Raw genomic sequence first — 27001 nt, 5'->3', positions numbered from 1 at the left:
TGGTGTTCTCATTGTTTCTAAGGGATTCAAACATAGAATATATCTCACTAGGGTGTGATTTAACAATATGCCACTTGGTTTATTGCTACCTTCTTGCCCTTAGTTCTTCTCTCCATGGGCTTTCCTCTGTGTTTCTTTTTTCTATATTTAAGGTGCCAAGACAACAATATTTTTCTGTTCTGCCCAAGCAGAATGAGAGTGGGTGCCTTGTAACAATCTATGACTACCAATTTTCCTCTAAATGAATGCAGGGAATATTTTAAAACATCCCCATGATCTAGAGATGACACTCAGAAAACCAAGTGTGAACAGATGCCTGTGCCATACAGAAGAGAACAATGTGATATGCAGGATATTCAGGAGACCAGGCATAAATCACCATTCCTTAATCTCAATTCAAGCCAGATACGATTTTCTCTCATTTTAAATGTATTCTAGTCAAAGTAAATTTTTAAAATTAAACCAATTTTTAAAATGCTGGGTACTTTTCTCCTTTTCAATCACATTTTTGGACACTTTCATACATTAATATTCAAATCTTACCCACTTTTCAACTAAAATGAACTCTCACTTTCCACACTGTCCTACACACAGAGAAACCAAGGACTTTTTACTTGCTTGTAATCCAACCTGTCTGACTTCTTGCCTATGTTTATTTATTACAGTAGTGATTCTTAACTGGTAAACTTTTCAGTGGGTTTCTAGATGCATATACTTCTGTGATAAAGTTTGGGTTCTAAAAAAATATATTTGATTAACAGTATAAAAGTTTTTGAAAGATAATGAAGCCAAATGCGTCTTGATATATTAAGATAATGCTAGCTGCCATCAACAAATAATTCCCAAAATTTCAATGACTTAATATGTTTTCTGTCTTCTTCATAGAAATGTTCCTAAATAACAGATTCCCTCCAAATGGTAATTTAATCTCCCCATGTCTATGGTTCTGTCATTGACAAAGCACTTTAATGTTTCTCTTACAAGCAAAAGAAGAAAGAGATGGCAGACAGAGCCCATCTACTTCTTAACCATCTTGGCCAGGAAGTGATTGATACACATTACTTTCATTCACAAATCACTGATGAAAAGTAACTTACTTGAACTTTGTTTAGTGTCCAGGGAAATCATAATATAAATTAAACTGCTGAATTTGAAAAAACTTATTTCATATCGACTGTTTTATTTGACAGGTATTTCACGGGAGGATATAATAGCAAAAAGAGGCTTTTAAGAACTGCATCAACCCCGTAAAGGCAAGGGAAAAGGCTCCCTGGGGGAGCAGCGGCTAGCCAGTGACAACTCTACTAGGTAAGAAGAAGAACAAATTTTGGTGGGTCGTTAGATACCACTGCCATGCCTGCACAGGATGTTTAAAAAGTCAAAATAACTTAAAAGTAAAATTACAGAACACCAAAGATAAGGAGAAACTACTAAAAACAACCAAGGATTAAAGACTAGCTACAAAATATCAATAAATGAACTAACATTAGACACCTCATAAACAACAATAGAGATTTAAAGACAATGAAATAATATCTTCAAGGAAAATAACTGTTACAGAATTTTATGTAACACTGAAATGTCATTCACAAATTAGGGTGTAACAAAAATTATCAGAAAAAACAAAAATTAAGTAAGTTTATACTATAGAGTTAATAAAGACTATAATATAGGAAGTAAATTGAACACATGAGAAAGGAAAGAAGGCAAGAAGTAAAATGAAATATAATATTCGTAAATATGTGAGTATATCATAATAAGAAATGAAATAACAACAATAACATTTTGGGGAATTTAAGAACAAACTAGAACTAAATATTAAATAGTTGTGGGTACATGGAGTAAGAGCAAAAACATGGTAAACTCTGTATAATGCTGGCTCTTTAGGGAAGGAGGAGGAAGGAAAACATGACAGAGAAGTTGAGCCTTATCTTTATTTGTCACCCCACCCCCAATGTAAAAGATATGAAGTAAATATGTCATAATGAAACTGGTGGAGTTCAGAACACGCTATCTCAAAATATGACACCTTGATATATTCAATATTTTAAGCTAAAGGAACTTGAGGAAAGGCACATGTGAGAAGGACTCTCTGACCTCCTCCTTCTTGCCCAAAGCAGATCGAAAGAAGCTCTTGTCAGAAGGGCCCTCTCCATACCCTGAGGAAAGGCGCATCCTTATCTCTGAAGACAGAGGGATGCCAAGAGGAATCCAGTTTAACAGGTTTTGCTAAGCTTCCCCCAGTTTACTATCCTTACGGCACACCTTTTTGTCCTATCATGTTTTTCCGTGACTTTACTGCGCGAATCCTAGTATAAAAACATTCAGATATAACTGTTTCTTTGGGTCTTTATGATGGCTCCCATGTCATGTAAAATTATGTTAAGTAAATCCATATGGTTTTCTCTTGTTAGTCTGCCTTTTGTCTGTTCAATTTAAGGGCCCCAGCCAGAGAACACATCATGGTAGTAGGGAAAACAATTTTTTCCTCCCCTACAAAATCATTTGTTAACTCTTGATACTACATCTATTAATTTTGTGTTTGCTCTATTTAATTACAGGAAATGCAATTAAAATATGTGATAAGGGAAGTTTCAAAATCAATGGAGAAGGAATTATCCAAACCTTATACAAAAATTATGTTTTTAAAAAAATAAAACTGCCAAATGCTAACACAAATTATAGCTAGATTGAAAAATCTAAACATTCTTTCAAAAAGGAAACCTTAAAAAAACATAAAAATGGATGAATGAACTATTTCTCATATTTCAGGAGAATGGACACCCTTTGCATGCAAGTAATCACAAAGGAACTGATCAAGAGATTTCTCCACATAACTATAGCTACTAGTTATTGACTATTACTATATTCTAGGCGCTGTGCTTCATTTAATCTTTATATAGCCCTGTTGAGATACTTCAATTAACTGTAATTTAGAGATTTTAAAAAGAGGCACAAAGAAATTATATAGTTGCCCCAATCCAAACTACTAATAAAGAATAAAAGACACCATTTGAAGTGGCTTCTTAGTTCACAAAGATAGCAAAAATTGACATGTCCTTTCTTCTAACATATCCCTTTAACTGATCTGATGTTAAAAACACCTAAATAAAGTGGGGGAATGGAATTCCTTCCTCTAAATTTCTGAAACTTGAAGGGTGAGGAATTAAGCATGATGAGTGCTGAAGATGAGCAATAGAGGCAATACTAAAGAGTGTTTCTCAAAGTTCTCTGATAAGTACTACCTGATTAGTCTATTAGAAATACCTATACTTGGAATACAACTAAATCATTAAGAATAAAAATTAATAGACAAGAAGCTTGTTAATCTGAATAGTGAACAAATATCCCCAGTATTCTCATTAGCAAGAAATTTGGAAAACATTGCTCAAAATGGTGTTTCCTAATATTGTGGAAACAAAACACTCTCCTGGATTCTTGTTAAAAATACAATAGATTGAAGCACATAAAAATGCTGTTTTCATAGACTAAAAACAGCTAAATACTGCCAACTTCATAAGGTTCAACCTCATACATTCCTTTGCCCTACTGGATTTACTGCATCAGACTCTGCAGGAAAGAGAACATTATTAACAAGTGAAGTACAAGGGATTTTCATTATAAACAAAATTTGAGGAAAAAAAGTATCATAAGGAGGAAATTAAGAGCTCAAGATATTAAAATTCTCTAAGTTACACCAGTTCTTGTTCTAGATAAGTGAGACTGGCAAACCTCAGTTCAAATCTAATCTGGAGCTTGACTTTTATTGAATTTCTATTGAAACACAGCAGTACTCATTCACAAATTGTTTATAGCTGCTTTCTCTCTATAACAGCAGAGTTAAATAGTTGCAACAGTGAGCCTAAAATATTTACTATCTATCCTTTTTGGAAAAGATTTTCCAAACTTCCCTTAAGGCAATCAAAAAATAAAACAACAAAGACTTGTAAATGATAAACCAATAGAGAACATAAAATGAAATAATTAAAATAATCCAAAAGTCGGCAAAAAAAGAAAACGAAGAATACGTGGAACAGATAGAAAACAAATAGCAAGATAGTACCTTTAAAACCCCAAAATACTGACAATCACATTAAATGTAAAGAGTTTTAAAAATATAATGAAAAGGCAGTGATTAGATAAAAGGAGTAAGAGTTAACTACATGCTTTCTACAAGAATCCTGTTTTAAACATAAAGATACAAATAAGTTAAAAGTATGAGGATAGGAGAAAATATACCATTCTAATGATAATCAAAAGAAAGGTGAAGAAACTATATTAATATCATATGAAGTAGATTTCATAGCAAATAATATTATCAGAGAAAGAGGTGGGCATTTCATAGTGTTAAAGGTAAAATTATGTGAAGAAGACATAATAATCCTAAATGTTTATGCACCAAATGGAAGTGTTTCAAATTTCTGGGGGTCAAAACAAAACAAAAAACAGAACTCCAAGGAGAACCAGTCAAATGCATAAGTATAGTCAGACATTTTAACACATGCCTCTCAATAACTGGTAGACAAATAGAACAAAAATCTCTAACAACATGGAAGACTTGAACAACACGACCAAAACACTTGATCTAAATGATATTTATTAAGAACTCCACCAACAGAAGAATGAACATTCTTTTCAAGTAGACAAAGAACATTTGCCAATACAGACTGTATTATGGGCCATAAAACAAATCTCAGAAAAGCATTTAAATCATATGAGGTATAGTCTCTGTCTACACTACAAGGAGATTAGAAATCAGTAAAAGAAGTACATCTGGAAAACCACAGAATATCTGAAAACTAAATAACACATTTCTAAATAATCCAAGGGTAAAAAAAGAAATCAACAGAGAAATTTTAAAGTATTTTTTCTCATTGAAAATGAAAATGACATTTGAAACTGTGAGACACATATCTAAAGCAGTACTTAGAAAAAAATTTACATCACTAAATAGGTTATTTATAGAAGAAAGATTTCAATCAATGACCTAAACTTCTACTTTAAGACACTAGAATAAGTGCAAATTAAAACCCAAATTAAAATTAAGTTAAAGAAATAAAAAAATAAAGGTCCGAGTAGAAATCAGTGATGTAGAAATCAGAAAAAACAAAAAGAAAATCAATGAAATCAAAAGCTGACTCTTTGAATTGATAAAAAAATTATAAACCTCTACAAAATTCATGAGGAAAAAAGAAGACACAGATTACTAGTATCTGGAATAAAATAAGAGACATCACTAAAGTTTTATGAAAAAATTACACACACATACATACACATATATATGCATATATATATGTATATAATATATATTTGTTTGATAAAATCCAACATCTATTCCTGGAATAAAAACTCAGAGTAGGAAGAAAAATACTCAACCTAATAAGTGGCTTTCACAAGGATGTCTATAGCTAACTTTATATCTAATGATTAAAAATTGAATGTTTTCTTCCCATGGTCAAAAAAAAAAAAAAAGGCAAAGATATCTTTCTACTTTAACATTTACTAGAGGTTCAGCCAGTTCAATAAGTTAAGAAAAAGAAACAAAAGGCATCAAGATTAACTGGAAGATGCAACAATGCCTCTACTCTCAGACAACAACTATGTAGAAAATCCCATGGACTCTGCAAAAAAAGGTGCTTAAACTAATAATGGATTTTAGTATCATTACAGAATACAAGACCAATACACAACAATCAATTGTATTTCTATGTACTAGTAACAGGCATTGGGTAATTAAAATTAAAAAAATAAATAAATGTCAAACTAGCATTAAAGAAATATGAAATACACTGAGATAAATCTGACCAAAAAAAAATGTGCTAGACCTGAACAGTGAAAAATTTTAAACTGGGAAATTTAAAAAGACCTAACTAATTGGGAGATTGGGATTGGCATATATACACTAATATGTACAAAATTGATAACTAATAAGAACCTGCTGTATAAAAAATAAATAAAATAAAATTTAAAAAGGAAAAAAAAAAAAGACTAAGTGGAGCAATAAACTGTGTTCTAAGGTAAAAAGACTAAGTATTGTAAAGTTGTCAATTGCATCTAAATAGATTCAACACAATCCTAATCAATATCTGTGATACAATAAGAAATGTATATTAGGTCTTTACCCCCAGTTCCCAGCACGAGGCTTCTAAAATCCTTGGAATTTCCAGAGTAAAAGGAGTGAAAGGAGTATCTTTTGTTATATACAACAAGACCCTTTCAACCATACATGAGTTTATGCTAATGAGGAGACTCTTGGTAGGCCCCTAGATAGCTTCAGGATGGGGGCTGATTGTCAGAGGACCAAATCATGTGACTGGAGGGTTGGAAGATTCAGCCTCACCCTCTTCCCCAACTTCTAGGGAAGGGAGAGGTGCTGAAGACTGAGTTAATCAACAACGGCCAATGATTTAATCAATCATACCCATGTAATGAAACCTCTAAACCCCTAAACAACAGGATTCAGAGAGCTTCCAAGTTAGTGAACACATCAAGGTGCTGGGAGGGTGACATACCCAGAGAAGGTATGAATGCTTCACAGTGCCCCTTCTCATCCTTACTTTGCCCTACGCATCTCTTCCATTTGGCTGTTCCTAAGTTTCATCCTTTATAATAAATTGGCAATAGTAAGTAAAGCATATTCCTGAGTTGTGTGAGCCATTCTAATAGATTATCAAACCTCGGGACGCATTTGTGGAAACCCCTGATTTATAGCCAGTTGGTCAGAAATACAGGAGGCCTAGGACTTGGGACTGGCATTTGAAGTAGGGTAGTCTTATGGAACTGAGCCCTTAACCAGTGGGCTCTGCACTAACTCTGGGTAGTGTCAGAATTAAATTGACTTTAAGACATCCAGTTGGTGTCCACATAGAACTAGAGAATTGCTTGGCGTTAAAACCCACATATTTGGTGTCAAGAGTATTTGGTTGTGAGTAAACACAGTTCAAAACATCCCAGCATGCTTTGCTGTAGAAGTTGACAGGCTGATTATAAAAATTACATGGAAATATGAATGACCTAGAATAGCCAACAACAACTTTGAAATATAAGAACAATATTGCAGGACTTCAAGACTTATTAAATACCTACAGTAAATAAACAGTATAGTACTGGAGCTGAGATAGACAAATAGATAAATGAAACTGGTAGACAGTCAAGTAATAAACCCACACATACATGATTGATTTTTTGATGAAGGTACAAAGGAAATTTACTGGTAAAATAAGAGTCTTTTTAGCAATTAAGACTATAATGCTTAGATATCCATATGCAAAAAAAGGGAACTTCAATCCATATCTAGAACCATATATAAAAATCAATGGAATATTTGGAATCACTTATAAAACTGAAATTATGAACTAAAACTTTTAAAATTAAACATAGAAGAAAATCTTTTTGATTTTGGGTTAATACTTCTTACATATAACACCAAAAGAATGACCCATAGAAAGAAAACTGAAAAACTGCATTTCATATCATTTAGAATTTCTGCTCTTATAAATACATTAGAAGAAAAGACAAGCCATAGACTATAGTAAAGTATTTGAACATCAAATATCTGAGGAAAGATTTATATCCAGAATATGTAAAGAACTCTTAAAATTCAATCGTAAGAAAACAAACAATAACAACAAATTGGGACAAATGTCCCTTCTCTAGTTAATATCTTTTAATAGCACCCAATTTCCTGTCAGATAATGCAGCAGACAAGGTTCTTTATGATCCTTTCTATGGCATAAAATTATCTTTCATTTGGCAGTCTCAAATAGCCTCACCCCTTTTCAAACATCTATATTACACTCTCTCATCTAAAGGATTTTGAATGTGCTATTCCACATACCTCTCTCATGCTCAATTCTCAGTTCTGACGTCACTAAAATCTATGAATGCTCAGAGAACTCATCATTAGTCCAGTGAGTCTTCCCTGACTCAATATGAAGGAGTTATATACTCCTTTAATGTACTCTCATGTAACTTTTTATTTCATCATGACTTACCACACTACTTTGTCATTATGTCATCTGTCTTCCTTACTTACTAGAAGGACTGTCTTGCTCACTTTATATCCATATAAATCCAGCAGAGTGCCAGTCATATAAAAGGCCCTCATTGAATAATGGAGAGAGAGAGGGACAAAGTGTTGATCTATCATTCATATAAGTGGCCCCAGGACAAATGTTCAAAAATTTAAAGGCTGATGACATTTTTATACCACACACATGACAAAACATGAACTACAAATAAGTAGCCTTTCTTCTGTAGACTAGAAATCAGAAAATGTGAATCCTAGCCCTGATTCTGAGAGTAGCCAGACAACTGATCTTGGCCAAGAATAACAAAGTTGATAATAATGTAGCTAATATCAACAACTACCTAGAATGTGCCAAGTTCTATCCTAAGCACTATGCAAATCTGATGTCATATAATACTCATAACAATCCTCTGAGGTAGGAATTTCATTTTATAGATGAGAAAAATAAGGCAGAGAGGTTAAGGGACATTCCATGGAAACATAGCTAAGTGACAAAGCCAGGGATAATTCAGGCAGTCTGACTCCAGTGCACAGGCTTGTAACTACTCTTTAGTGTTAACTTGCTTTTCCCTTAAACTCTTAATTTGAAAAGAACAAAAAAAAAAATGAGAGCAAGAGAAAAAAAGAGACACATATACACATGAAAGGTTGAACTAAATTATTCTAAGGAATCATTCAGGTATTATTTTTATTAAATTAAATTTACTTCTTTCAAATTTCAAATGACATCTCAAGAAGTATGATTTGAAAAACATGTGTGAGATACCATTTCTATACTTTACATGATTTTTACCTAATAATCATATTCCCTTTAAGTGTTTAGTTTTTTAAATAGTATTTCATCACACTGAATTGCTCGTGATCCCCTAAATGTCCTGTGGTAGTCTTGAGTGCTCTTCACCAAATATATCTCAGTTGATGAACATGGGATGTCTTTCCATTTATTTAGGTTATTTTTCATTACTTTCAGCAACGTTTTGTCATTTTTAGTTTACAAGTCTTTCTGTTCCTTCGTTAAATTGATTCCATGGTATTTTATTCTTTAACATGCTATTGCAAATAGCAAATACGTAGTCATACCCACTGTTAAAGATTCAATGGGTTAAAGTGCCTCCAAGCAAAGTGCCAATAAGGCTGTGACTGTCCTGTACATCCTTTCATTTGGACCAAATGGTTTGGGGAAAAGAGACCAACTGGGATTTCCTCAACCCAGGTTTGATAAAAAAGTTATCTTTAATCAGAAAGGGAGAGACACAGACAGATAGGCAAGCATGAGGGTAGAAAGCATATACACATATTCAATCTAGAACATAGGTCGCTAAAATAACAATGGGTCTGCATCTGACAAATGGAGCTGTTTGCAATCAAACAGATAAAAAGCCAAAAGAATCATTATCCTGAACTGTGACTATTTGCTACCCTAAAATGACCCAGGGCTCCTGAATTTATATAGACAGGGAGCTGGCCGAGAAATGGTATAATCTCCAATACTCACATTAGGTATAGCCAAAAAAAAGATATTGAAAAATTTTAACCCTACAAGATCATAAAGAACAATGGGCTAGAGACCCTGGCCCTAAACTCTGAAAAGTAAATCACAGTAAATCCATTCACAGTAAATCACAGTAAATCAAAGAGCAATCCTACCCCCACAGCAGAGATCCTTACTGAATCTGTTCATTGAGATTTTAGAATTGCTACATACTAACGATAGCTGTGTATGTCTGATTCTTCATCTTTCCTACTGAGACCATTCACAGTACATACCCAACCTTTATCTTGCCACTATATACTAGATATGTTGGGGATAAACAACATACATTTCAGTTTCTGGCACTTCAGGTCAAAAGGGACTATATATATGAAACTGATGATATAGAGACTGCAACACATTCTCACCTGTCACTCAACGATCCTGGACTTCTGAGCTTGAGGCTATAGCTGGATAGAACTTACCTCTCCCATGTGGGCAGGTAAGCAAATTTGCCTGAGACATGGAGACTGGGAATATTTGGTGAAAAAAGAGCAGACCGCGGTATATTAGTTCTGCTTATCAAGTATTTCCTGTGCTCTCCCTTCCAGATTCATAGCAGGATCTCACTTCCTGGCCCCATTATGACTGTGTGGGGCACTGTAGATACAAATTGGGAGTGGAAGTGTCATTTCCAGTCCAGAATGCTGACTTACCAGTAGGAAATCTGACTGGGCTTTTTTTCACTCTACAAGATAACAGGTAATGTTCCAACAGGAACTATGCTATCAGGCTAGTTCCTAGGGTGAGGACATCATGAGACTGAGCCCCCAAAGAATTCTCAGTGTACATGGAGAATTAGTAAGACATAAACCGTTGCTGTCTGAAGCCAGAGGGTTTAGGGCATAACCTAGCCTGGCTTGGCTAATTCATGCCTTATGCTCTTATGACCTATTCTTCTCTGTGAGTTTTCTGTCCATTAACGTAGTCATATACTTCATATCTCTGACACCCTGGTATTTCACCACCCAAAAGAGTATAACTGTTACATCAAATTTATAAAATTTCTTGTATATTTCCTCTTCCAAGCCATTTATTAAAAAGACACTGAGGAGGGCTCACGCCAAGGGGTACTTCCCAGAACTTCTGCTGCCAGTGTCCATGTCCGTTGGTGAGCCACTGCTGCCCCCTGCCTCTGCAGGAGACCCTCCAACACTAGCAGAACACAGCAGGCCAGGAAAGATACAGGGTTATCACCACAGCCTATTATCGTGGGGCCATGGGCTTTATTTTAATGAATGACGTCACACATGAACAATCCTTCAGTGCAGTACAGGATTGCCAGGCATCAGGGCTGTGCCTCTGAGGTGGGAGAGCCAAGTTCAGGACACTGGTCCACAAGAGACCTCCCAGCTCCACGTAATATGAAACGGCGAAAATCTCCCAGAGATCTCCATCTCAACGCCAAGACCCAGCTCCACTCAACGACCAGCAAGATACAGTGTTGGACACCCTATGCCAAAAAACTAGCAAGAAAGGAACACAACACCCTCGATTAGCAGAGAGGCTACCTAAAATCATAATAAGGCCACAGACACCCCAAAACACACCACCACACGTGGACCTGCCCACCAAAAAGACAAGATCCAGCCTCATCCACCAGAACACAGGCACTAGTCCCCTCCACCAGGAAGTCTACACAAGCCACTGAAAAATAACCTTAGCCACTGGGGACAGACACCAAAAACAACGGGAACTATGAACCTGCAGCCTGCAAAAAGGAGACACCAGTCACAGTAAGTTAAGCAAAATGAGAAGACAGAAAAACACACAGCAGATGAAGGAGCAAGATAAAAACCCACCAGACTTAACAAATGAAGAGGAAATAGGCAGTCTACCTGAAAAACAATTCAGAATAATGATAGTAAAGATGATCCAAAATCTTGGAAATAGAATGGAGAAAATACAAGAAACATTTAACAAGGACCTAAAAGAACTAAAGAGGAAACAAACAGTGATGGACAACACAATAAATGAAATCAAAAATTCTCTAGAAGGGATCAATAGCAGAATAACGGGTAAGTGACCTGGAAGATAAAATAGTGGAAATAACTACTGCAGAGCAGATAAAGAAAAAAGAATGAAAAGAATTGAGGACAGTCTCAGGACCTCTGGGACAATATTAAATGCACCAACATTCGAATTACAGGGGTCCCAAAAGAAGAAGAGAAAAAGAAGGGGACTGAGAAAATATTTGAAGGGATTGTAGTTGAAAACTTCCCTAATATGGGAAAGGAAATAGTTAATCAAGTCCAGGAAGCCCAGACAGTCCCATAGAGGATAAATCCAAGGAGAAACACGCAAAGACACATATTATTCAAACTATCAAAAACTAAATACAAAGAAAACATATTAAAAGAAGCAAAGGAAAAACAACAAATAATACACAAGGGAATCCCCATAAGGTTAACAGCTGATCTTTCAGCAGAAACTCTGCAAGCCAGAAGGGAATGGCAGGACATATTTAAAGTGATGAAAAGGAAAATCCTACAACCAAGATTACTCTACTTAGCAAGGATCTCATTCAGATTTGACGGAGAAATTAAAACCTTTATAGACAAGCAAAAGCTAAGAGAATTCAGCACCACCAAACCAGCCTTACAACAAATGCTACAGGAACTTCTCTAGGCAGGTAACACAAGAGAAAGAAGAGACGTACAATAACAAACCTAAAACAATTAAGAAAATGGTAACAGAAACATACATATCGATAATTACCTTAAGTGTAAATGGATTAAATGCTCCAACCAAAACACACAGACTGGCTGAATGGATATGAAAACAAGATCCATATATATGCTGTCTACAAGAGACCCACTTCGGACTTAGGGACACACAGAGACTGAAAGTGAGGGATGCCTCATATCACATAAAATAGACTTTAAAACAAAGACTATTACAAGAGACAAAAAAGGACACTACATAATGATCAAGGGATCAATCCAAGAAGAAGATATAACAGTTGTAAATATTTATGCACCCAATATAGGAGCACCTCCTATGGGTGCATATATTTATGCACCCAACATAGGAGCACCCCAATACATAAGGCAAACACTAACAGCCATAAAAGGGGAAATCGACAGTAACACAATCATATAGGAGACTTTAACATCCCACTTTCACCAATAGACAGATCATCCAAAATGAAAATATAAATAAGGAAACACAAGCTTTAAATGATACATTAAACAAGATGGACTTAACTGATATTTATAGGACATTCCATCCAAAAACAACAGAATACACATTCTTCTCAAGTGCTCATGGAACATTCTCCAGGATAGATCATATCATGGGTCACAAATCAAGCCTTGGTAAATTTAAGAAAATTGAAATCGTATCAAGTATCTTTTCTGACTACAACGCTATAAGACTAGATATCAATTACAGGAAAAACTCTGTAAAAAAATACAAACAAATGGAAGGTAAACAATACACAACTTAATAATCAAGAGATCACTGAAGAAATCGAACAGGGAATCAAAAAATACCTAGAAACAAATGACAATGAAAACACGATGACCCAAAACCTATGGGATGCAGCAAAAGCAGTTCTAAGAGGGAAGTTTACAGCAATACAATCCTACCTTAAGAAACATCTCAGATAAACAACCTAAGCTTACACCTAAAGCTATTAGAGAAGGAAGGACAAGAAAACTCCAAAGTTAGCAGAAGTAAAGAAATCATAAAGATCAGATCAGAAAGAAATGAAAAAAAAATGAAGGAAACGATAGCAAAGATCAATAAAACTAAAAGCTAGTTCTTTGAGAAGACAAACAAAATTGATAAACCATTAGCCAAACTCATAAAGAAAAAAAGGGAGAAGACTCAAATCAATAGAATTAGAAATGAAAAAGGAGAAGTAAAAAGTGATACTGCAGAAATACAAAGGATCATGACAGACTACTACAAGCAACTATATGCTAATAAAATGGACAACCTGGAAGAAATGGACAAATTCTTTGAAATGCACAACCTGTGGAGACTGAACCAGAAAGAAATAGAAAATATGAACAGACAGGTCACAAGCACTGAAATTGAAACTGTGATTAAAAATCTTCCAACAAACCAAAGCCCAGGACCAGACGGCTTCACAGGCAAATTCTATCAAACATTTAGAGAAGAGCCAACACCTATCCTTCTCCAACTCTTCCAAAATATAGCAGAGGGAGGAACACTCCCAAACTCATTCTATGAGGCCACCATCACCCTGATACCAAAACCAGACAAAGATGTCACAAAGAAAGAAAACTACAGGCCAATATCACTGATGAACATAGATGCAAAAATCCTTAATGAAATACTAGCAAACAGATTCCAACAATACATTAAAAGGATCATACACCATGATCAAGTGGGGTTTATTCCAGGAATACAAGGATTCTTCAATATACGCAAATCAATCAGTGTGATAAATCATATTAACAAACTGAAGGAGAAAAAGCATACGATCACCTCAATACATGCAGAGAAAGCTTTCAACAAAATTCAACACCCATTTATGATAAAAACCCTCCAGAAAGTAGGCATAGAGGGACCTTTCCTCAACATAACAAAGGCTGCATATGACAAACTCACAGCCAACATGGTCCTCAATGGTGAAAAACTGAAACCATTTCCACTAAGATCAGGAACAACAAGGTTGCCCACTCTCACCACTATTATTCAACATACTTTTGGAAGTTTTAGCCACAGCAATCAGAGAAGAAAAAGAAATAAAAGGAATCCAAATCAGAAAAGAAGTAAAGTTGTCACTGTTTGCAGATGACATGATACTATACACAGAGAATCCTAAAGATGCTATCGGAAAACTACTAAAGCTAATCAATGAATTTGGTAAAGTAGCAGGATACAAAATTAATGCACAGAAATCTCTTGCATTCCTATACACTAATGATGAAAAATCCGAAAGTGAAATTAAGAAAACAATCCCATTTCCCATTGCAACAAAAGGAATAAAATACTAAGGAATAAACCTACCTAAGGAGACAAAAGACCTGTATGCAGAAAATTGTAAGACACTGATGAAAGAAATTAAAGATGATACAAATAGATGGAGAGATATAGCGTGTTCTTGGATGGGAAGAATCAACATTGTGAAAATGACTCTACTTCCCAAAGCAATCTACAGATTCAATGCAATCCCTATCAAACTACCACTGGCATTTTTCACAGAACTGGAACAAAAATTTTCACAATTTGTATGATAAAAGACCCCAAATAGCCAAAACAATCTTGAGAAAGAAAAACGGAGCTGGAGGAATCAGGCTCCCTAACTTCAGACTATACTACAAAGCTACAGTAATTAAGACAGTATGGTACTGGCACAAAAGCAGAAATACAGATCAATGAAACATGATACAAAGCCCAGCGATAAACCCATGCACATACAGTCACCTTATCTTTGATGAAGGAGGTAAGAATATACCGTGGAGAAAAGACAACCTCTTCAATAAGTGGTGCTGGGAAAACTGGACAGCTACATGTAAAAGTATGAAATTAGAACACTCCCTAACACCATACACAAAAATAAACTCTAAATGGATTGAAGACCTAAATGTAAGGCCAGACACTATCAAATTCTTAGAGGAAAACACAGGCAGAACACTCTATGACATAAATCACAGCAAGATCCTTTTTGACCCACCTCCTAGATACATGGAAATAAAAACAAAAATAAACACATGGGACCTAATGAAACTTAAAAGCTTTTGCACAGCAAAGGAAACCATAAACAATGTGAAAAGACAACCCTCAGAATGGGAGAAAATATTTGCAAATGAAGTAACTAACAAATGATTAATCTCCAAAATATACAAGCAGCTCATGAAGCTCAATATCAAAAAAACAAACAACCCAGTCCAAAAATGGGCAGAAGACCTAAACAGACATTTGTCCAAAAGAAGATATACAGATTTCCAACAAAAAAATGAAAGAATGCTCGACATCATTAATCATTAGAGAAATGCAAATCAAAACTACAATGAGATATCCCCAGTCTTGGGGACAGAATGGTATGTTTATAAATCTCCATTTAAATTCTAGACCTGGGGCTTCCCTGGTGGCGCAGTGGTTGCAAATCTGCCTGCTAATGCAGGGGACACGGGTTCGAGCCCTGGTCTGGGAGGATCCCACATGCTGCAGAGCAACTATGCCCGTGAGCCACAACTACTGAGCCTGCGCGTCTGGAGCCTGTGCTCTGCAACAAGAGACGCCGCGACAGTGAGAGGCCCGTGCACCACGATGAAGGGTGGCCCCCGCTTGCCACAACTAGAGGAAGCCCTCGCACAGAAACGAAGACCCAACACAGCAAAAATAAATTAATTAATTAATAAACTCCTACCCCCAACATCTTCTTTAAAAAAAAAAAAAAAAATTCTAGACCTAATTTTGTTTTCCTATTAGTATATTTTCTTCCTGTGATACAAAATAGGTCCTTTGTATAAGGTTGATTTTATTTTCACCTACCAAGTGTTATGTTATTCAAAAGTGTTGCTGGGAACTTCTTGCACTAATTATTCATACTATGACATATACATATATGCTCTTCAATTGATTGTTTAATGTAAATCCAATAATCATGTCTGCAATGCTTTCTAAGACATTAAATCAAGAAAAGAAAACACAGTCACCAGAAAAACATTTTAAACAGAAACTAATTCCTATAAGCAATGAAAGGTAATTCAAACATAAATACATACTTCAAATTCAAATGTTATTTATAAATCTTGTACCACTAAAAATCATTTCAGATGCCATTATACATTTACAGTAATCTTTTGCTTCTGTTATTTGATAAATAATATTATAACCCAGAAATTAGCATAAGAATTTTCGTTAATTTGGGGATGATCTACATACTTTAGGCCTTTAGCCCTATATTTAGTCTATCATAAAATTCCGAAACTTTAACATTGAGTTTACATAAGCATATTTTTTTCTCCAAAATACACCAAGGAAAGTAAATGGCATGAAACTGAATAAACAGCTATAGAGTTCTCAGGGGAAGAGAGTCAGAAGAAAAGTATAAATATATAATGGATGTGCAACTTTATTACCTGAGTATTTAACAACTCTTCACACTTGTGTGCTTGTTTCTCTATTGCAGAAATGTACTGTTTTTCAATAGCTTCTACTTGTTGCTTAACTGAAGACTGCAGTAGTGCCTAAAAACAAGCAAAAATGTCATGTGGATCACAGACAGAACTTGGAATCTACTGTTGGCATGAGAAATTTTTTTGACAGTTGTACATATCTGAAATATGATACTATTCTGCATTACAAAATACACATTTGTGAATATTAAAGCAAATTCATATATAACACTACTTTAAGCTTTCGGTTTTAGGTTTTCCTATTGCCAAGATTAGTTTTTTGGCTTAGATGTTCCTTCCACACACCTTCTCGGTAAAAAGGCCAAGTCATAGAAGATGATAAAGAGGGTGAGTAGTTCTGTTAAATATAAATTCAGTTTAGTGAAGACCACACAGGATGAGAAGCATGTGAAAGCTGCTGAAAAAAAAGAGAAGAGAAAAAAACCAGACATATTTCACTGGCTGACAAAACTCCACATCCTCTCGGCACACTGTAATATCCCATGGGCCAAGCATGATCTTCAAGACCACAAATCAAGTAAAAGCAGATGGAAACTCTGAGCAATTTCAAACATAAAAGAGCTGCCCCCCAGGAAGTTCACGCCCCTAATGTGAAAAGGTATAAGGCAAAGTGTGGAAGTCAGGATCTTAAGGCAATATTCATAAAAAGTAATAAAACTTGGGAGCCTACACAAACTTAAGTGGATAGTGTAAATGCTGGAAGCTCGGTCAGTTAAATATAAAGATGTTAACACTATTGTAAGGCAAGCCAAATCAACACTGGAAGATGTTCCACCCACTCACTTCCTTATTGGAGATGTTTACAATATTATCATCTTTTTTCCTTTCCTTTTTTTTTTTTTCAGGCATTATATGTTATAGTTAACATGTTCCCAGTATTATCTTACATGCTATTTATAAATCCTAAATCATTCTAAAATATGCATTTAACCATATACATAAGAACTCTTTAGCAAATATTCTATTTTTGAAGGTCTATCTGGATAACAAACTACTCATAATCAAAATAGTAAGTTGAAACAGACACATGTCTTATAGAAAACAGACCTTTGGTACATTCGCCAAGAAAAGAAAAATATGCCAAATCTCTTAAATAATCTCTGCTTTGAAAACAGATTTACTTGGTTGGAAACAACATGCATTAAGAGGCTAAATAAATATGTATGTATTTTTTAAAACTGAGACAAAAATATTTTGAAAACCTCTGAATAAGTCTCAAATCTTCAAATAATTATCTTTCTTTTGCAAATGTTAAACTGTCTTCTGATGATGCTACTACTCCTATAATTCAATAGTTGTCACTCTGAAGCTGCAAAATTACTAGTAAACTAGTAAAGGAAAATAAACCTCTGACCACGGCTTAACCAAAGTATAAAGAACTGCTTAACAGAACTGCTTTAGCCCTTCATTTATACATTATATGTCCTCTAAAGATTCCATAACGATAATTTATAGAAGACACTATAATTTAACCTCTTAAACTGTGACTAGATAATGTAAAGCTCTAATTTACCTTTGGCAAAATACAATACTATTCATTGGACTTCAGAAAATTTAAAGGATGATACAACTATGTACAATTCTGTTGGGTATATTCATGGCATCTTTTGTAGAGAGAAAAATGCCATTCTTTTGGGGGACTTGGGTTACGGCAGAATTGTTTTGCTTGATGGTAAGAACTGTTTCACTTCCTATTTGCCATGATTCCAAATAATCCCAGGTTAAATACCCAGTTGTGATTTTCTAGTAAATTATATCATTTGGAGGGACAGGTAAGTTAATGAAATAAAATAATATTTTCTCACCATAATTAAGAAACAAAAATGAATAGTATTTTTTCCTCTGGTGACTGATTTGTATACTATATACTCATTTTCTTCCAAACTTCAAGGAGGTCAAGTACCATAGGATAATGACAAGATTTTTTAAATAAAATAATAAGATTTCTTTAAAAAAAATTGGCCTATAATACTGAACCGTGGAACTATTAGTGCCAAAGTCCAAACAAAAGAGGTAGTGTTCAAAAACCATCTTTAGAACTAGAATATTAATTATGGACATGCTTAGCAATACACAATGGTACTAGCTGCATGCTTCTATGGCTTGATCTATCATTATATAACTGGATATTCGTTTTCCTATGTAATATACCATAATAACTGCCTTAAAATTTCTTGTGTGCTGTAAGTATAAAAATGAACATTAGTCTTAACATTTCCCTATAATTTTTTTTTCCTTTGTAATTGTCTCTACAGATATCAAAGACACAAGGAACCCTTCCCTTGGGCTTATATTGAATGCAACACTACAAAAACATACATGAAAGAGTTATTTCTTTTATAAGCTATTTTAAACTATTCTCAACACAAATAAAGCACTAAGACTCTCAGGGTATGTAGAGGCAGAAAAACAAAGATGTATATAAACATTCCATAACGAAAAAAATGCTACCAAAGGCACGGAATGTTTTGTTAATTTTCAACAAGTTTAGGTTTTAGCTTCAGTCCTATCAGAGATTTTCTGTATCATCCCAGGGGATAACTTAACTGAGCTTGAGCAAAACTACTTACCACACTTCTTCAAGAATAATTTTAAAGGCGTGAACAAGATCATAGATTTCTTTAGTACAGGAACTATGTCATCTTTATACTCATCTTTATATATCACACACAGCTTCTTACAGAGTGCTCTGTACATAGCAGACACATGCAATAGCTATTTGGTGAGTGACAATCCTTGTATTAAGATTAATATTTTAAAATCATAGTATAGGGCTTCCCTGGTGGCGCAGTGGTTGAGAGTCCGCCTGCCGATGCAGGGGACACGGGTTCGTGCCCCGGTCCGGGAAGATCCCACATGCCGCGGAGCGGCTAGGCCCTTGAGCCATGGCCGTTGAGCCTGCACATCCGGAGCCTGTGCTCCGCAATGGGAGAGGCCACAACAGTGAGAGGCCTGCGTACCGCAAAAAAAAAAAAAAAAAAATCATAGTATAAATGATACCAATATTCACTGGAAAGTTCATTGAGCTTCAAATTATAACTACCAAGTTCAGTTACCAAACTTGTTCCTGTTAATCCCTACCAGAGATCTGAATTTTTTTTTATCATTTTAGACTAGAAATGTTCATTCTTTCTACTCTACAAGTATAAATTTTGAGTAAATAAAATACAGTATGAGAAGGACTATAAACTCCTTGAAAAAAAAGTATGTTATAAATTCTATAATGATTAGACTCAGAGAAAACAAAGATATTAAGTCAAAAACCACCCCACACCAACCAATACCCATAAGCAGTAGATAGTTTATTTTTAATGGAACTGAATATACATACACTGGAATTTAAATGAGTAGAGACGTATAGCTCAAGTGGACTACTACAAACCAAACTACAATCTACTGTCCCAACAAATCCACAGAATTCTCTTCTCCCTTGAAATAGCCCAATTCTATTAGATCTGATTCTATTCTCATCAAATTTAATTACTTGTCCAGATTTGCAGAGCAGATGTGCCTAAAGAACCAAATGGTCTCTGAAACATTAATATCATGTTGGCATTTAGCACATAACCTTAAAAGAACACTTCATAGCTAATTTTAGGCAGTAATAATTTAAATTATTTTAAAAGTCAATCCTCTAAGTCATGGTTTACAAATGCAGAAAAGTATAAGGCTATGGAGCAAGCTGGAGGCAAAACATATAATAAATATCCCCACTGAAACTGAAGCTCTAGGAGAATAGGAATCTGTGTTTAATTCACTGATTAAACAGTGTTTAATTCACTGTAGGTACTATTGTACCTACAATAGTACCTAACATATAGGTACTATTATAATTGTAGTTGGAATATATGGACTATGTGTTGAATGAAGAAATGAATCATGATTTCTGTATGTCCAAGCCTTATTACTTGCCTAGTCATAGAGAAACTATCAAAACATTGACTTTAATTATGTCTGTTCATTGTATTCTTAGTTTAGCTTTTTGACTGCAGTAGTACAAATTAATTGTTGTAAAAGGTCATTTGAAATCAAGCACAATTTCATCTTTCTTGGAAAAATATCATAGTTTGCTTTTCAAAAATCTGTTTCAGATCTTTTCCAATTTTTAACTAAAAATAAAATAAGTAAAACTAAAAGGTATCAGCAAAAGAGTAAGTTAGAACTCTGAAGGGACACTTTTATGTTTTTTTCTGGACTAAGTGCTATCTTTGAACAAAATATTACTTCAAATTTTGCAAGGCTTTTTAACTGTTGTTAGCATGTCTTATAATATTCCCTCAAAGTTTCAAACATATAAGCAAGTTTGTTATTCAAAAGGAGAGCCTACTTAACTGATATATATGAAAAATGATGAATTTCAGTCATTTCACTGAATCATTCATCCATCTTTTTCCATGAGCTCTACATACCTGTTCTACAGATAAAGAAACAGACACGAAGGTTAAGAAATGAGCCCAAAATCATATGAAAAGACTAAGTGGAACAAAGAACTGGATTCAGGTCCACCCTCTTGGTTCCCTGTTTGTCTTAGCCATTCCAACCTGGTAAAGCAGGTTTCTCTTCATGAACTAATCACTTACTCTATTTTATAGCCACTTAATTATTTGGTAATTCTTCACTTATTCAACTAATATTTACTGAATGCATACTTTAATCCATACAGTGTTCTAGGCACCGGTGATGCAGACTGAACAAAACAGATAGGGGCCTGACTCCCCTGAATTTACATTATTGGCAAGCGGATAGGGAAAGTGGGGAAGACAAGGAAGATTGGGAGGTATACAATAAATGAACCATTTTCATGGTGTTTTATGCTATAAAGAAAATTAAAAAGGGATAAAAAGGAAAAGAATAATGGAGGAGAAATTTTTCAGAGAGGGAAGTCAAGAGTTCTCTTGAGAAGTCACAAAAGGTGGGGAAAAAAAAGTCATATATTAAGCCTGAGGGAAGAAGATTTCCGTCAAAGAAAAAAGTACAAAGTTCTAGCATGGGAAAAAGGCTAATGAGTTCTAGAACTAGAAAAAAAGCCCAGTGCAGATCATATGAACCAGGGAATTCCATCAGATCCTATACCTGCACCAGACTTCCAGAGGACCAGAATTATGTAGAACCATGGAAGGCATTTTAATTCTATTCAAACATGAAAGTTTCTATAATCTGATACACAGTATCTTCAAACAATGTTGCAAAGTATCAAAAGCACTCAAATGCTATCAAGAATTTCTCCATTAATAGACAATTTGTGAAAAAGAAAATATGTAGCACTGATTTTTGTAGGCTACACATATACAAGTAGGTTAGAAACATAACTAATGCACCACACATGAACATTTTTTTATTCAGTAGAATTAAGAGTAATGCGACTATACTCTCTGATAAGGAAGGAGTTAATCCTAATAAGAACTAGTTGAGGGACTTCCCTGGTGATCCAGTGGTTAAGACTCCACACTCCCATGCAGGGGGCCCGGTTTGATCCCTGGTCAGGGAACTAGATCCTGCATGTGACAACAAAGATCCCACCTGCCGCAACTAAGACCTGGTGCAGCCAAATAAATAAATAAATATTTAAAAAAAACAAGGGCTTCCCTGGTGGCTCAGAGGTTGCGAGTCCGCCTGCCGATGCAGGGGACACGGGTTCGTGCCCCGGTCCGGGAAGATCCCACATGCCGCGGAGCGGCTGGGCACGTGAGCCATGGCCGCTGAGCCTGCGCGTCCGGAGCCTGTGCTCTGCAACGGGAGAAGCCACAACAGCGAGAGGTCCGCGTACAGCAAACAAACAAACAAACAAACAAAACCCAGTTGAGTGTTTTCCATGGTCTCACAGAAAAGTGCCATAGATATGCTACAAGTATATCTGGCAAGTAATACTTACTTGAACTTTATCTGGACACTGTGTCTATTAGCATGCAGTTCTTCCATAATACTTACATTCTCCATTTTATACTGAATAGACTGGCAACATAGATTATGAAAATGAGGATATAGTGTCCAAATAATGGCAGCTGACTAATTTATCTTAATGGTCAATTACTCTTGGCTAATCAAAAGTATCTTTTGCCAATTTGGGGATCTAAAATGTCAATCTACAGCTTTGTTGGCTTATCATTTGGGAAGAGAAACTGATAGTTTGATATACATATACATATATATTTTTTAAGACCTCAGTGAGCTAGTAATTCAATTGTGGTACAGATTTAGTTGCATTAGAACAGAAACATTAGGCTATCTCTGAAAGCAATATTTAGACATTTTAGAAAATTTTGTTGGAATACAAAAAGAATTAATGGAATTAAAATGTATTAGTGGGGAGTTCCCTGGCGGTCCAGTGGTTAAGATTCCGTGCTTCCACTGTGGGAGGCACGGGTTCAATCCCTGGTCAGGGAACTAAGATCCCATATGCTGCGTGGCACAGCCAAAAATAAATAAATAAATAAATAGAAATAAAAAAAAAACACAACTATCACTGGGAAGTGATTTAAAAGTACAATGTAAAAAGGACTAGGGAGTATAACTCTCTAGAGGAAAATCTTCAATCTCAACTTAAGGCTTAAGTTTATTCAACTTAAGTTTACTCAACTTAAGTTTACTCAAAACTGGATCCAAATTCAAGTTTAGGTTCATGGTCTCCTGCTACCCAGGCAGGCAGAAGTTAGGCAACACCAGAACCTTTAAGTTCAACCCTTGGGGAGAATGAAGGTGCATGTTTCTCAAGAGTAAATTTCAGATGTGTGAGGAGTGATAGTGACGGATTTGGTCATATTTCTTTTTAGAAAGCAGGACAGAAACTAATACCTAAAATTATGGGTAAAAGGATTAAAAAACAAAAGATTCTGCCCTTCCTTTTCCTTAACTTAAACAAGCAGTAGTATCAAGGTCATGTTGAGGCTGCTGAAAATTTATCTTGTTACAGATCTAAAGCATTTGCAATTGCAGTGATCCTAGGTTTTTCTATGTATTTGAATTACAGTGCAGTGGCACTATATAATTCAAAAAGAAAAATGTGAAATTATGGGTACATATCTAAACATGGAAATTCAATATAGTCTAGCCATGCTATAAAGTGCATTGGAGACTGTGAAAACCAAAGAAAACCTTTAGGACAGAGGGAATCATTCCTGTTGGCCTTGTTGTTAAGGGATTCTAGTAACATAAGAGTTGTTACCTCAAACACCACTAATGTCTCCCAGTGAAAATTTCTTTTGTGCCATGGACAACACATTAAAATTAAGAAGTTTCTAAAATTAAGTACAGCAGAGAGACGCTGCATGTCTACCTTCCAGCTACTTTAAACTTCTGAAAAGCTGCCACATGGACATGCCTCTCCCTCAGATGCCACAGTATTATTCCTTGTGACTTGAATAAGAGCTACAGTTTCAGTTAAAAAAAAAAAGAAGAAGAAAGAAAGGAAGGAAGCAAGGAAACAAAAGGAAAAAAAGAACTCTGACTAAATCTCTTCAGAATCTTTCAGAGGATTAAATGAAGCACCTAGTTATTAAACACTAAAGGCCTACACATCTCATTTTCTGAAATATCGGAAACCACAGAAAGAAAGAAACCCATATAGGTGTCAGAAGTATTTGGCTTAAATACACAGTCATTAACCTTCCAAGGAGGCAGCATAATTTGTTGAACAGAGCCCTGCATCAAGCTTTGAATGACCTGGCTTTTATTTACAGCTCCTCCTCTGTTTGTATGTGTTTGATCAAGGCACTGTGTTTCTCCGTGTCTCAGATGCCTTATCTAATAAATAGGGAGAATAATAGAGTTTCTTCTCTGCCAGTAATAAAGGAATTCTGTGAAATTATGACTGTTAATTTAATTTACATTGATAACATTTCAAAATAGAATTGTTGTAACCATTTGCTGATTTTTGAGAACTAAATTCTTCATTTTCATGATAAATTAAACTCATGCTATGTGGATTCAAGTTAGGATCAACATTATTTTTTAAGTTACTAGATTTAAGACCATTAAAATAATTTTCCTCCAAATTAATAGAGATCCATTCATTAAACATAGATCTCAAAGATTAGAAAAGAACTTTTACTCACATTGAAAAGCCATCAACATTGAGAGAGATAAGAGGACTCATATAAATCAATTTTATTAGAAGACATACTGACAAAGATTAAATTTTCCTTTATGTTTTCTTTTTGATCACAAAGAGAAGAATGTTGCAAACTTAGATGACAATTTAACATACTTCAACTGGTTCTTTTTCAGTTAAAAATTAACCATATATTACAGAAATAATAATGTTCCGGGAGATGTGTAAATTATTTAAAATCCATTGGATTGGGCACAAAACAATCAGAAGTGCCATTCCCAGCACTGGAATAGGTGCCAGAGGCCCCGGCAGTGCTGAGCTCTAGCTTGACTGTGTGGGGTTCGGGAGAAGCCTCAGGGGAAGGGACAAAGTCACCAAAGTGGCTCAGAGGAACTGTTAATATATTAACTAGTATGGAAGTATTTCACCATTATAAGATAATACAAAGTAGTGCTTGTTGGAACTCAAATTAGGTTGTTACAATGGATTAATTACCAAAAAATTTGGCTACATGAATATCCTGCTAAAATACCAAAACAGGATAGCCTTGGAACTTGGTGCTTCTAACTATATGGACTAAATCAGACTCTATATGGATTATTCTTCAAATGGAATTCCTTTCTCACTGCTATAAAACAATCTGATGATCAATTCACTGCAAATCAGAGACACGACAATTTTAAGCAAATTATCCCACCTCTGGAAGTCATAAAGCTTGAAACATAGATGGGGACTGATACCCAGACAGCAATGGGAGCAAAATTTAATTTTTACTATGCATATTTCCATATCTTTTGAATTTTGTATTGCACACATATGTTCCCTTGTCAAAAAATAAGATACTTTGAGCAAATCATTCTACTCCCTAATAATTTATCCTTGGTATAAAATCTATATTCTCATATATCATTTCCCCAAAGTTGATTAACTAGAATTTAACAGATAAAATCAAAACCAGCTGTCTATTTTGACACTGGATCACACACTAATTAGAAATGGGACAGATAGGACAGATATCTTAAAATGCTGTTCTTCAACTGTCACTGGTTCTTACATCTCTGCTTTCTTCCTCAGAGTCAGTGGTTTATAGTTCAGATTAAAGAATAAAGTTAACCACACCTCTTTTATAACTTTTCAAACATGCAAGAAATTTAAAAAAAAAAACCAAAACTTAGGGCTCCCCTAGTGGCGCAGTGGTTGGGAATCCGCCTGCCAATGCAGGGGACACAGGCTCGAGCCCTGGTCCGGGAAGATCCCACATGCCACAGAGCAACTAAGCCCGTGCACCACAACTACTGAGCCTGCTCTCTAGAGCCCGTGAGCCACAACTACTGAGCCCGTGTGCCACAACTACTGAACCTGTGCTCCGCAACAAGAGAAGCTACCGCCATGAGAAGCCCGTGCACTGCAACGAAGACCCAATGCAGCCACAAATAAATAAAATAAATAAATTTTTAAAAAAACCTTAAAAGCAGTTTCTTGTGTACATATCTTCATTTGGACTTATAAGAATAACTTTCACCAGTTTATCTTTTCTGCCTCTAAGAACTATGGTATGCAGTCTTTTACTAACTGGACTACTGGTTGCCAATAAAAAAACTGAATAAAGATAAATCTGTAACAGACATCAATTACTATTCTTCTAAAGTCTAATTACTATGTAAGTCTTCAGTTCTATCGAAAATTGAAAATGCCTGATTACAGACAGACCTTGCTGACAATTCAGTTCACTAGAATAATGGAAGATTAAGAACCACATAACTGATAAATCACGTCGACTGGAATAGTTACAGAAATGATATTCTTTACAGATACTACTATATAATCACTCTTCCAGCAAATGTTACTAGAAACCTCCCAAATAACCTTGTTAAAAGGAAGGTTTGAAAAATACTTTCAACCCCATCAGAACAAAACAGATCCAGCCTCATTCAACGTGGAAAGCTAATATTATTATGGATGGAAGGTACTTATAATAGAGCGGCTTGACTTTTCATGATAATAAGCAGAAATCTGTAATTAATCAACAATATATGGGTGGGACAGACTCATATTGATAAAATTCTCAAGTCTGATCAACATTAGTCATAAATATTAGCCTGATGTGATACGAAAAAGAACCCATAACATTTAAAGTGCATTTTGGAAGGTAAGCCAAAAATAACTAATGGGGAAAGGCAGATCTTACATGTCTTAAGAAACAATTAAGTAAAACCTATTCATTAATTCTTTTGTTAATCTCTGAGGTATTTTTCAAGGTCTCCTCTGCAGCAAAA

At 35.1% G+C, this 27001-nt stretch overlaps 1 protein-coding gene across 11 annotated transcripts in view; it reads right to left on the bottom strand.

The window, feature by feature from the left end:
* The window catches only part of CCDC91 (coiled-coil domain containing 91), a 410030-nt gene that overhangs the window by 171086 nt on the left and 211943 nt on the right, over positions 1 to 27001 (bottom strand). For 10 of the 11 annotated variants that reach the window (XM_067696033.1, XM_067696029.1, XM_067696031.1 and 7 more), the window contains one exon: positions 16622 to 16729. The exons of the other annotated variant lie outside the window; for it this stretch is intronic. In XM_067696033.1, coding sequence (XP_067552134.1) covers positions 16622 to 16729 — 108 coding nt within the window. The remainder of the gene's footprint in view (positions 1 to 16621; positions 16730 to 27001) is intronic. 11 annotated transcript variants of the gene reach the window in all.

This window comes from Pseudorca crassidens, chromosome 11 (assembly GCF_039906515.1).
Source record: "Pseudorca crassidens isolate mPseCra1 chromosome 11, mPseCra1.hap1, whole genome shotgun sequence".
Classification (NCBI taxonomy): Eukaryota; Metazoa; Chordata; class Mammalia; order Artiodactyla; family Delphinidae; genus Pseudorca; species Pseudorca crassidens.
Note: the sequence above shows the minus strand (reverse complement) of the source record. Positions and strands in the feature narration are given on the sequence as shown.